Source organism: Malus sylvestris, chromosome 15 (assembly GCF_916048215.2).
Source record: "Malus sylvestris chromosome 15, drMalSylv7.2, whole genome shotgun sequence".
Taxonomy (NCBI): domain Eukaryota; kingdom Viridiplantae; phylum Streptophyta; class Magnoliopsida; order Rosales; family Rosaceae; genus Malus; species Malus sylvestris.
Genome location: NC_062274.1, coordinates 23871758 through 23884066, shown reverse-complemented (window position 1 = coordinate 23884066; position 12309 = coordinate 23871758). Strand labels below are relative to the sequence as shown.

Below are 12309 nucleotides of genomic sequence, written 5' to 3'. Positions count from 1 at the left end.
AAGCTTGCAGCAAACATAATGTCTAGCCTAGTTGCTATTAAGTATAGTAGGCTGCCAACCATTTGTCTATACAAGGTTTCATCTGCCAACTCACTTCCATCAACCTTTGTGAGTTTCTCATTCACAACTAAATGACTTAAAACAGATTTGCAATCTTTGAGCCCAAACTTATCTAGTAAAGTCTTTGCATATTTCTTCTGGTGCAAGAAAATGTAGGATTCTGCTTGCAATACTCCAAGGCCCAGAAAGTGATGAAGTAATCCTAGATTAGTCATCTCATACTGCCCACATCATCTCAGCTTTAACCTCAGACATCATCTCTTTTAAACTTCTTGTGTAGATAATATCATCTACATATAGTGACACAATGAGAATGCCACTTTCAGATGTCTTGATATATAGTGTTGTTTCATTAGGGCTTCTATGAAAACCAGCTTTAGTAAAGTAGGAATTTATCTCTTCATACCAAGCTCTTGGAGCTTGCTTTAGACCATATAGTACTTTCTTGAGTCTGTACACTTTGTCCTCTTTGTCTAGTATCACAAAACCAGATGGTTGGTCTACATACACTTCCTCATTCAACACTCCATTAAGAAATGTTGACTTTATATCCAATTGGAATAGTTTCCAGCCTTTCTGTGTAGCAAGTGCCACCAAAGTTCTAATAGCATCAAGTCTTGCCACATGGGAAAATGTTTCATTGAAGTTTACTCCAGGCTTATGAAAGTAACCCTTTGCTACCAACCTTGCCTTGTTTTTCTACACAAATCCATCCAAGTTTAACTTAGTCTTATAGACCTACTTGACAACAGTGACTGGTTTATCAAATAACCTATCAACTAATTCCCAAGTGTTGTTCTTCTCAATCATTGAAATTTCACTTTCCATATCCTTCTACCATGATTCATCCTTGGCAGCTTCTTCAAAGTTTTTCAGGTTCAATGATACACAGGTTGCATTTCTTATACACTTCTGTAATGCTTTTCTACTTAAGAGGAGTGTGATCATCATCCTGTGGACGTGTAATTCCCCTTTGATCAATGATCTCAATGTTTGAACTTGGCAAATCACAATTTTCATTTGCTACACAATGTGTTTTAGGATCATAAGAACTCCCTTCACAACCTTGATCTTCTTCTCAGAATGCCTATCTAGCCTTAATTCAAAACTCTTCAAGGAAGCAACAACTTCTTGCACTTAAATCACATCTAAATCCTTCGAATGCTCAATAATAGAACAAATATAATCATATGTTGAACTAATCAACAATTTTTGAACTATTCTCTCTCGAGATTCCATAGCTTCACATTTGATTTATCAGATCAAACAGTTTTGTAAGATAGACAGAAAGTGATTCATCATCCAGTATTCTTGTATATTCAAACCCTCTACGAAGACCTTGCCATTTAACACTTCTAATCTGTTTATCACCATGGTATTCTTGCTGCAGAATATCCCATGCACCTTTTGAGGTTTCTTTATGAGAGATTATGGGAAATATCTCATATGAGACTACTCTCTGAATCAGATCCAGAGCTTTAGTATCTTTCATAAGTCTCTCTGTGAGAGTCATCTTCCCAGCACTGCATGATTCTTTTTTTTCTTTCTTCTGCGCATTAGATTCATCATCTTTCTTCGAATTTGAGCTCTCAAACCCCTTTTCAATAAGATCCTACAACCCGTGAGACTTGGAAATGGTTTTCATCCTTATACTCCAAAACTCATAGTTATCGCCATTGAAGATCGGTGCTCTCAACTCGCTACTACTAGACCTTGCCATGTTAGACTCAAGTCACAGATAACTCAAGCTCGATTTCAAGTTTCTTGGTAGTTCCTTCACATATCTAAATGCCCGGTATCAATTGATCGAACCTGACTCTAAGGCCATGTTAACATTCATAAGATTATTATCTTATATATGAAATCAATCGATGAGAATTGGAGATTATGGATTCTGGAATTTGAGAGGAAGTTACAGAGAGAATAAGAATGGAAAATGTGCTTCTACATTCATCACATTCACACGCACATACTGTGAACCTGAATACCGATAGAGAGAAGAGAGAGAATGAAATATTCTCTCATTACATCATGTAAATATCCATTTCATGTATCCTATGAGAAAGTGACATATGGCATAAATCATCACTTACCCTAAGATTACATCGTAGCTGCACACTTGGACTATGATCCAAGGGTTTACATTAAAACTGAGTTTTACACTTAACCTCTCTATAATTTCAGCAAGGCTTTTTAACCAAAATGGTTCCTAAGATTTGCATAACTCATCACTGTGGTCCCTAAAATTTGAAATCAATAGAATTGGTCCCTGAGTTTGTCCATCATCAATCATTTTGTTCCTTCCTTGAAAAACTAAGGACCAAATGACAAAAATACCCTCAATTTAATAAATAATGGGCCAAAATGATTTGACAAAAATTAAGGATGTTTTTGTCATTTTATCTTTATTTAATGAAGATTTTTCAAGGAATGACCAAAATGATTGATGATGGACAAACTCAGGGACCACTTCTATTGATTTCAAATGTCAGGAACTAAAATGATGAGTTATGCAAATCTCAAGGACCACTTTGGCTAAAAAGTCTTTCAGCAATTACACTTGCACAGCAACAGTTTGACGGTTTTGATTAGATGAACGCAAATCTAGACCACGACTGTTGCCTAGGAGAAATTTTTAGTTGTGACGGGAATACAAATGGTACACCACGTGTTTTTATGCAAGTGGTGGAAAATTTTAATTTTTAAGTTATTAACATTTTAACACACATAACTCACCATTTATAGAAGGACACAAGGTGTAACACTTCGTGTGACGGTCACACTGAAAAATCTCTCGTTGCCTAGCTCAAAAGAGTGATGGGAAGATGACCGATGATTACTGGGGGCAAAATTTGCCAAGCCAACAGAGCTACGAGAAGCAACGAAAGCAGCTCTACTTGAAAAGGAAATAGTGGACTTCTTTTTTATGAGATGGTCTTCTTGAATGAGTAGATCGTAGCAGTCATCATACGAGATAAAGAGAGGGCCGGAGATGAACGGCTGTTGAAAACTCTTTATATTCAGGACCAAGACTGTCTAAGAGGCTTTCAATGGGTTCTTCTATAGTAGTACTGGAGCCAATAATGTGAAGCGAATCCGCTAGGCTTTTGGCATGCATCAAATAACCGGACATGGACTGCTCCGAGTCTTTCTTGAGAGTGCAGAGTTGACCACGAAGAGTGCGGATGCGAGTCTTGGAGAGAGGAGAGAAACACTTTGCTAGAAGAGACCAAGCATCGAAACCGTAGGTACAAGGAATCAGTATAGATCGTATAGAGGGTGAGCAGGTAGCCTTGATCCAACTGAGGACAAGTTTGTCCCGAGAATAATTTGGATTGACAGAGCCATCAGCAAGCTTCTTTAGAAGTTTGGAATTGGTGGTCACGACATCTTCCATACCATGAATTTCAAGAATATATCTGAAAATTAAGATCTCCAACTGGGGTAATTATTTATGTCCATGAGAGAATTGATTGTGTGGGAGATGTTGAAGGTGGTGGGGTGCGAAGTAATATAGAAGCCATAGAGGATCGAACTGTGGGAAGCGTTAGCTTGGGAAAAAGGATGATACCATATAGAGAAATATAGAACGGCAGAAAGGAAATAGAGCAAAGAATAAGAATCTGTGTTATGGAGAAATGCTCAATTGTTTGCTCATTCTATTGATACAGAATAAATACAATCAGATAGTTGACTTTGTACAATCTATAACAGGCAACTAATAACTATTAATTAGTTACATAAAATAATATGGAGAGATTAATCGGTGGGATCATGGCATAACAGCAGATTCATTAGAGAGGTTAGAGGTTGATTTGATACTCTTGTCAATCCTCGTGTATGAAAAAAAAAAACAATTCAGTTCCTTAACAAAATTTCAGGCATCTAATTAAGCAGATCCCCTTAATATTTTATGGAAATTATAATGTGATGATAAAATCAAGAACCACTAACAAGTAACAAAACATTTAATTTCCTGGTGCTTAGTTGGGACACCCTCATATGTCCTTTACACCTTAAAATACACATACAGACAGAGAAGAAGAAAGAGGGGTGGCTATTAGCTACTGAGGCTAAAGCCATAATAAGTATCACAACCCACACAAACATAACCAAAAAATCAAAACCAAATTAAAGAAAAAGTAGAACCTAACTAAGCTAAGACAAAGAAGAAATCCCTTAGATAAAGACTTAATGATATGCACCATTGGTTGTCGGAAGATCAAATGACCACGCGGTAAACGCCGGGTTCCAGCTGTAACCCATTTCGCCACCGCCAACCACCGGAGACGAATCCAAAATCGATGACGTGGAATATGAAGACAATGATGAGGAGGATGAAGACGCCACCACATTATTTAGTTGGTCAGAATAATAACTACATGATTGTGATGTTGATGGTGTTAGCCTCTGAAACAATTCTTGAATTCCAATATTGCTGCTTTGAACTTCATGACCAACAATGAAACCGTTTTGTTGGTGATGGCTTGGAGGTGGTTGATATTGGTTGTTGTTTCTCCAGAAAGAGCTGCACAGGCCAAGTGAAGGAGCCTGGCACACTGGATCCAAACCCAGGGTTCGAGCAGTACTCATTGCAATTGCCTCAGTAGTCATCATGTGGGACCCAATCATATTCATACCTCCCTCTTCCTTCACATTTACAGAATTACAAAGTTGATTAGGGTTAGGGTTTTGATGATGACTGGCTTTTAACAGGGCTAGTAAATGAGAATTCTGGGACGAGCCCCATAGTATTGGGCTTGCTTGGACCTCCTGATCGAACCCCGCACCAAATCCTGAACGGCCAATCTCTGACACCACCGTTTTCAACTTCCCTGCGGCGGTCTTGCCTATGGAAGCCGTTGACCCGGTGACACTCTTGTTTTTTCTATAGCCGCCGCCAATTGGAACGTTGCGGAGGGCTCCTCCTTTTGTCCAGTAGCGGCGACAGGTCTTGCAGAAGTGGCGGGGTTGAGTGAGGTTGTAATTGTTGTAGTAGCAGAACTTGGTGTTGGAAGAATCGCATCTTGGGCATCTCAAGTTCTCAGTATTTGATAAACCTGCCGTGGCTGTTGTGGTGGCGGTGGCGGTGGTAGTTGTTGAGGAAGAAGGGGATGGTGAAGGAGACAGAGAAGGAGAAGAAGTAGTACCACCATGAAAGGTGAGCGATTTCCTCTCTCCTCCTCCTGCTATGTTATTAAGGCCTGCACCTCCAAACAGTTCTTGGATCATCTTGGTTTTTTTATTTACTCTTATTCGTAGATCTACAACAATCCAAAAGCAAAGAGAAAAACAAATAAAGATAAAATCTTTTTGAGTGTAGTAGTATTTAGTGGAGAGAAAGCTAAAGAGATGAGAAAGTGGTTTTTGTTGTGTATTTAGTGTTTGTGTGATCTAACCACTATATATATATATATATATATGTGTGTGTGTGTGTGTGTGTATTATGTGCGAGGATATTGAATCGGAATATAGATATTCAAATTAAATGACTTGCCTTGAGACTTAAAGACTTAAGTTGTAGGGGACTTTGTTGTCAAATATTCTTGGGGTGTAAAAGAATGGAGGGATTGCATAGTGGAGGAAGCTTTACTATATATAGGGTTACTGCATGTGGAAGACAGTATATATGAAAACTTCAATCTATATAGCTAAGCTAAACAACATAAAGTGGTATTTAATTTTGGTGGATTCGGAATTCAGTTGTAAGTGGTTTTGGAAGGAAGCAAATGGTCTCTTCCCAAATTCCCAGTCTATTCTACCCTTCTGATCATCCAACGCTTTTGTCCTATGAAAAAATATAAGTTTAACAAGACTGCATTATTTCCCTAATGATTCCAATAACAGTTAGCCGAAGGAACTTAATTAAATCCAAATCACCTTTTCTTCTATATTATCCATGCAGCTGTTGAATAGCCAACTAAATATGATAATGAAAAATTAGTCACTCTAGCTAGCTACTTAACTAGTGTGCTAAATTTCTGATTAAAGACCCAATGAAATGATACATTGAGCAAAACCCTAATTTGTTTTATCCAAATCCCAGGTGTTTTGTAAGTATATAAGTTTATTTCTTCTCAATTTTTTTAGAAAGTGGGGGGCTTAAATTAGTGCACAAACGCTTTTGCATTGTATCAATTATAAACGAATGGCTTGGCAATTGGCATTATAAAATGAGAAGTTTTATATTACAGGAAGTGGGGGGTGCAGAAGAGAATATATAATGATAATAGCAATTAAGTTTTCTAAAAGAATAATCTTTGTTGTGTGTGGGGGGGTCTCTTGTGTTTCCTTCCTGAAGATGCTGTTCGAGAATCATCATTATAAGTTCGAGGAGTTGGCTAATCACATGGAAGTACGTGTAAAGCCAATGCCCTACAGTAACTATAAAGCCACTGCCCGAAAGTTATGGCTTCAATTTGCCTTCCCCACACACCCACAGACACAGACTCAGACACAGACACTACACCAAAGAGCTAACTAGCAGAGAGCCCCAGCTGATGTATCTTTGATGGCCATTGGGTTTAGGTTGAACACATTGAGTAATTAAACCTAATTCAAGTAATGATTCGAACGTGTGGTTTGTTGTCTGAGAACAAATACTGCACGAGAGCACATTTCATTTGCATTTGAAACATTCATCATTGTTTCTTTCCAACAATGCAGTCGAGAATCCATGAAATCAGTTTTGTTGTTAATAATTTGAATATTACTGTTCATCCTTGAAATCTGTATGTGCGGCGCTCTTCGTGAGATCTAAACCAAATCGACTTTTTTCAATCACTTATGCGTGGCAATTGAGTTTAGCATTAATCTTAACTTAACAAAACAAATATTTGAACTATTGATCATACAATAGATTATCCCATTCAAAGTGGGATGAAAATTAAGTCTAAATATTACTAATTCACGTGTTATAATATGAGGGCACAATATAGATTGTCACAATATTACTGATTGCTTAGCTTACCTATGAGTATTGAGTATTGAAAAACATTCATGGAGATCATTTTTACAGATAATTTAGCAGTATTGACCAGCTGCTTAATCCGATCATGAACTATTTCACATTGAAGAGGCTGGATAGTATGAAATGTTCCTAAAAGCTCAACATTTAGTAGACCTTGGTCATATAGGTAAAAACCGAATTGGCTGGTGCGCTTGGTTAGGCGTGCAAACTGTGCCACCTAATTAGTAATTACATTAGCATAAGACAAATTGAAAATTAACCAGGTTGATGTAACCTTTATTGGTTAGCTAGCTGCTCATTCAATCACTATTCAAGTTTATGTGGAGCAATTATTCTCTTAACTCTGTGACAACAACCCACAGTACGTATAGCAGATTACTTGATTGTGTGAAACGAGCTGCCTTCGAAGAGCTTGTGGTTTGAATGCAAATTACTGTGATTCGTGTTTGTTTGGACTACTTGAGAATCTGGAAGGAATATAAGAAGTGAATTAAAATGGCTATGAGGGGGGGTCTACATGTCTCAGATTTTTGGAACAATCTGTGATCAATCGCCATCTTGATTTGAAGATTGTTAATTGTGAAGATTAAATCTTATCGCTTAAGTTACAAGATAACACAGAGGCTAATGTGTGATTATTGATTTATCTTGGAAATTCCTACTCTTAAAAAATATATTTTCAATTGAAATTCTACAGTAAATCAAAATCTAATTAACTCCGTGAAGCATGTGAATGGAATAGTGAGCGGGTAGGTCCAACACAGATCTAATACAACCTAATCCTAGGTTCATTATAAACTATATTTAAAAAGAAAGAGAGTGAATGCTTTATCTTTCTGGCCAAGTCACAATTCACATTCAATCAGGTCGCAAATATTTAATGGAAAAATAGTGAATTTAGACATAAAGACTGTCAAATTCTATCAGGAGAAGATGATATACAATATTTAAGACCGTAAGAATCCAAATTAATGAATATAGCGCTAATTAAGAAATTGAAGATAGTTTCTGTAAAAGGTGAATAATAGTGAGAAATTTTTTCATGTCGAATGTCACCTAATGTTAACTATTAGTGTAATGATATATTTTTCAATTTAGAGTGCTATTATTAAATAAATACATATATTAGAACATAAGTTGAATAAGTAATATCATCTGACAGTGTAATTCTCACACTATAAAAATTAATAGTGCATGCATGGTAAAGCAAAATGCAACACTACTTTACTTGAGCAACAGGCACATCAAAGCCAGAACTGATCGATCAGTTTTCATCTTTGACCAAAGCACTACCATCGGATCAAGTCTCTGAACAAACAATGACTACCCATGAAACCAAATTGAGCAAGAAGGCTGGCTTTGAAATCAAAGGACTTTTTTTGGTTCTAAATTCATGAACACATCTATACATGCAAAGGGAAATTATATATCAATTTAAAGCGGCACAAACAACACACATTTGCACTTTGCTTCTAAAGAAAACGATATGTGAATGAAAAAGGAAGCAAAATATAAATAAATAAGGTCCCATGAAAAGGAAAATACATAATGCTCCACGTTAGATATTTTTTTTTTCTTTTTATTTTTATGGTTGGTAAGTAAAAAAAGGAAAAAAAATGTCGAAATTATTGGTGAATGGATGGTGATGTTAATAGTATTGTCTACGTACGTATCTGACCGCGCGTGCCGTCCGGAGCGCGAGACGTAATATTATAGACAAGGAGCAGACCGACATGCTTTTACCTGTGAAGGTCGGGCAGCGTGAGGGCAGCAGAAGACGACAGAAGACGTCAATGATATTACATGGGAATGGGCACTGGGCAGCGCGCGGGGGCGGAAGGGGCAGCGCTGGTAGGGAATCAAGGTCGCCGTCAACGTTGGTTGTGGGTTGAGTGGGGCAGTCGTTCCTCGATCCTCGGGCACTCTATTGCTTTACTATACATCTGTCTTGCTCAGTCCTTATCAGCTGCTTTTTCTGTGTCAATCACTTACTCGTTTCGCGCCGAATCACCCTCAAAATCTAAAACCATGTTTTCTATTATATTAGGACAATTAACTTTAAATATATAATATTCATTTGTTCTAAAATAGCTTGACAGGCTCATATTTTGGTTAATTTGAAAACATACACTTTCATTTACATATTTCAAAAGATTAGACCAAGGGAGGTAAGGGATGGATAGAGTTGGTTGAATTAGGATATATATATGTTTGGAGTTCGCTCCTTTTAATACAACACAAACAGTAAAAAAAAATGTTACTATAAGTAAAGAAACTATGTTAAGTTAATTAGTATAGTATCATAAGAATGCAAATAAATTGTATTGATAATACAATTTTTAATTATATTGAAACTTCTTCTTGTAAAACCCAACGGTTATCAGGTTGTTCATAGGATTGAATTAAAAAAACATAACTGTAATTAGTAATCATCCTCCGACCTCCATGCAAAAAGTTAGAGTAATAAAGGAGAAGAGTGTATGATAATACCACTAATTATCAAGGAATGTACGGGATTAGATATGACATGATGAGCACATGCATATGGGTTCGAAATATGGGATGTGATAGAATTCCACATTCTAAATAGACCCCGACTAATGTGCATGTGTCCTCTCCTTATGCAGCAAGGACAAGAATCCTCTCCGGATCCTTTTTATATGAATCCGAGAATCAATCAATCAATTCCGTTTATCTATATTGTGTGATTATTTTTTGTTAATTACTATTTATATTCAATTTTAAATTAAAAATTTTAAATAATTTTTAATCGTATGATTTACAATGAACGAACATGTTTGATTGATCTTTCGAATTTTCACAAAAGGATCCGGAAAATATCATATTCCATGCGGCGATACAGCTTTTATGGGGCTCCTCACCCTTCGTCCTTTTTTATTCTAGTGATCAATAATTCTCTCTCTCGCAGCCTGTACCAACTAATGTTCCTTTCATTTCCTTTGCACAATTCATGCAAGAGGAACCATATATAAATGGTTTTTCATTTCAAATCTCCTAGAGTAGGAATTTAACGATTGATCATGTACCCCTTAATTGTTTAATATACAACACAAAAATAGTTATGGACTATGTAGGTTTGGCTTTGCTCAGTTCCTTGAGTTAAAGTAGATGCATTAGATCACATCCATTCATGATTCCATTTGTTTTAAACAAAGAATACGCAAAATGCAAGTCACTAATATTACCAAAATAAAAATAAAAATAATCCATGATGTTTTGATCACTTTTCATCAATTTTGTATTACAAGAAGGATAAGATGAATTATACATGCCGTGAACTCTCTTAAAAATTATAATTTTCCTTTAAAACCAATGGTGACAAAAGTACATTTTCCTTACCAAAAATTTATAAGTACTAGATTTGTGAATTTAGTGATGATATGATTGTGACTTGATTGAATTATTGATCAATCTGATTTTAGTAAAACTTAGTATTGATATTTGATAATATTACAAGCATTTCTCTAGCTACTATAAAAATTGCAAAACATCATAATCGCTCATTTAGGTGCAAGTTGAACCAATGGCGAATACATTAAGGAATCCAGGTGGTCCTGAACCACCCGAAAGTTCAAATAAGTGGTTGTGAGAACCTCTGAGAACCACTCAAGTCATATGGTGGAGGAGAAGAGTGCAGCAGCAGATCAGCAGGTGCATGTTCTACAAATGATTAACGAATGTGAAGAAGACTATTCTGTTTTTTTTTTTAATTTTTATTTTAAGATTTGGCCAAAACAATGTTGTTTTGAGCCAACCTATTTAAAACAAAATAATTAAAAGCAAGTCTTCCTATTAAGCCATGTGGATGAGACCCTTTTTAATTAAAGAAAATAAAGAGAGTATATTCCCTTTCCGCCTACCCGAGATCTCTACCAGTCTCATTTTGCGTTCGCTTTCTCCAATTGGGTAATTCCCAATTCCAATTCCCTTTTTCCTCCAACCACACCCAACCGATCCCCATGCCACCACCAACAAAAATCATCATCGATTAGTTCTAACAATCCTTTTCCAAATATTTCTCTAATTTTGGATAGTTCCAATCATATTAATTCCGAATAGTTTAACTCCAATTTTAGATATTTCCAAATCATCATCAATCTTTTTTTTTATTATTATTTTTTTATTGATAATGAAACTATCATGACACGCAGAGTATGAAACCTCATCGTGTCAAATTTAGTTTTTGTAGCTTGTAATGTTTGTCTATATGAAGATTATGATTGAAAATTTGATTTATTATCCTTTAATTTTTTAATATTATTTTTGTCCCATATTTTTTAAAACTTTTATATTGGGACCACTCAACGTTAGAATCCTAAATCTGCCACTAAGTCGAACTCTACCAATATCAAGAACAAAGTTACAAGGGACCGATCCTATCATATAATTGTATACATTATTTCTGCAAATAGTAACTTGAGAATATATGAATGTTGCTATAGCTCGTACGTAAAATATTCTCTAGTCATATAGAGGGGGCCGGATGCATTGACAGTTGGCTGCACTAAAATAAACCTTATAACTCATCCACTTCTTGTATATATGCCCTAGGGCCCTTGATGGTCCTAATCAATCTTACCTACGATCACAAAAAACAATATTAGTCGCTTTGGATTATTCAAAATCTTCAATGTCACATAAAGAACATATTTTGCCATTAGGGTTTGTTTGCGTACTACTCTCTTGGGATCAGATATATATTATCTTTTCCAAACTATTGAATATGCAAACATCATATCTGCGTTTTCATAAGGATATGCATATCATATCATACAGTTGCAGCTAATAACTAGTTAGCTGGGGTTACCGAGAAAAGGTCGAAACCAAATTCCTTGGACGAAAACATCATTTTTGCATTTTTGTAAGGAGAGAAATACTAAAGAAATTATCTCAAAATAAGATTCTTTATGAACTTTCTGTCACCTCACAGTTTAACTTTCATTTATAAGTTAACATTATAAAACATTGTGCCATAAATTGTTCGAGAAATCCAACTTTTAAAAGAATCTCTTACCATTTCTCTTTCTGAAGGATGCATATCATATCATAGAGTTGCAGCTAACTGGCTATAGCTGGGACACTGAGAAAAGGTCGACACTAAATTCCTTGAAAGGATAAAAATGGATGGTTCTTAATCCTAAACATTCCCTTTTACGTTGGTCCCCCTACATTGAAATACGACAAAAAATGAAATGAAATGGCCAAATAGCTAGGTCATGCTCAGCAAAACCTATAGGGAGAGAGTGGGTAGGGTTTCG

General features: G+C 36.0%; 1 protein-coding gene across 1 annotated transcript; it reads right to left on the bottom strand.

The window, feature by feature from the left end:
- Positions 1-4010: 4010 nt before the first annotated feature.
- Positions 4011-5739, bottom strand: LOC126601631 (dof zinc finger protein DOF2.4-like). The gene is made up of 2 exons (XM_050268362.1): positions 5558-5739; positions 4011-5324 (listed from the first exon to the last, which is right to left on the bottom strand). The coding sequence occupies exon 2, from the start codon at positions 5290-5292 to the stop codon at positions 4252-4254; it is 1041 nt and encodes a 346-aa protein (XP_050124319.1). The 5' UTR covers positions 5293-5324; positions 5558-5739; the 3' UTR covers positions 4011-4251.
- Positions 5740-12309: the final 6570 nt, after the last annotated feature.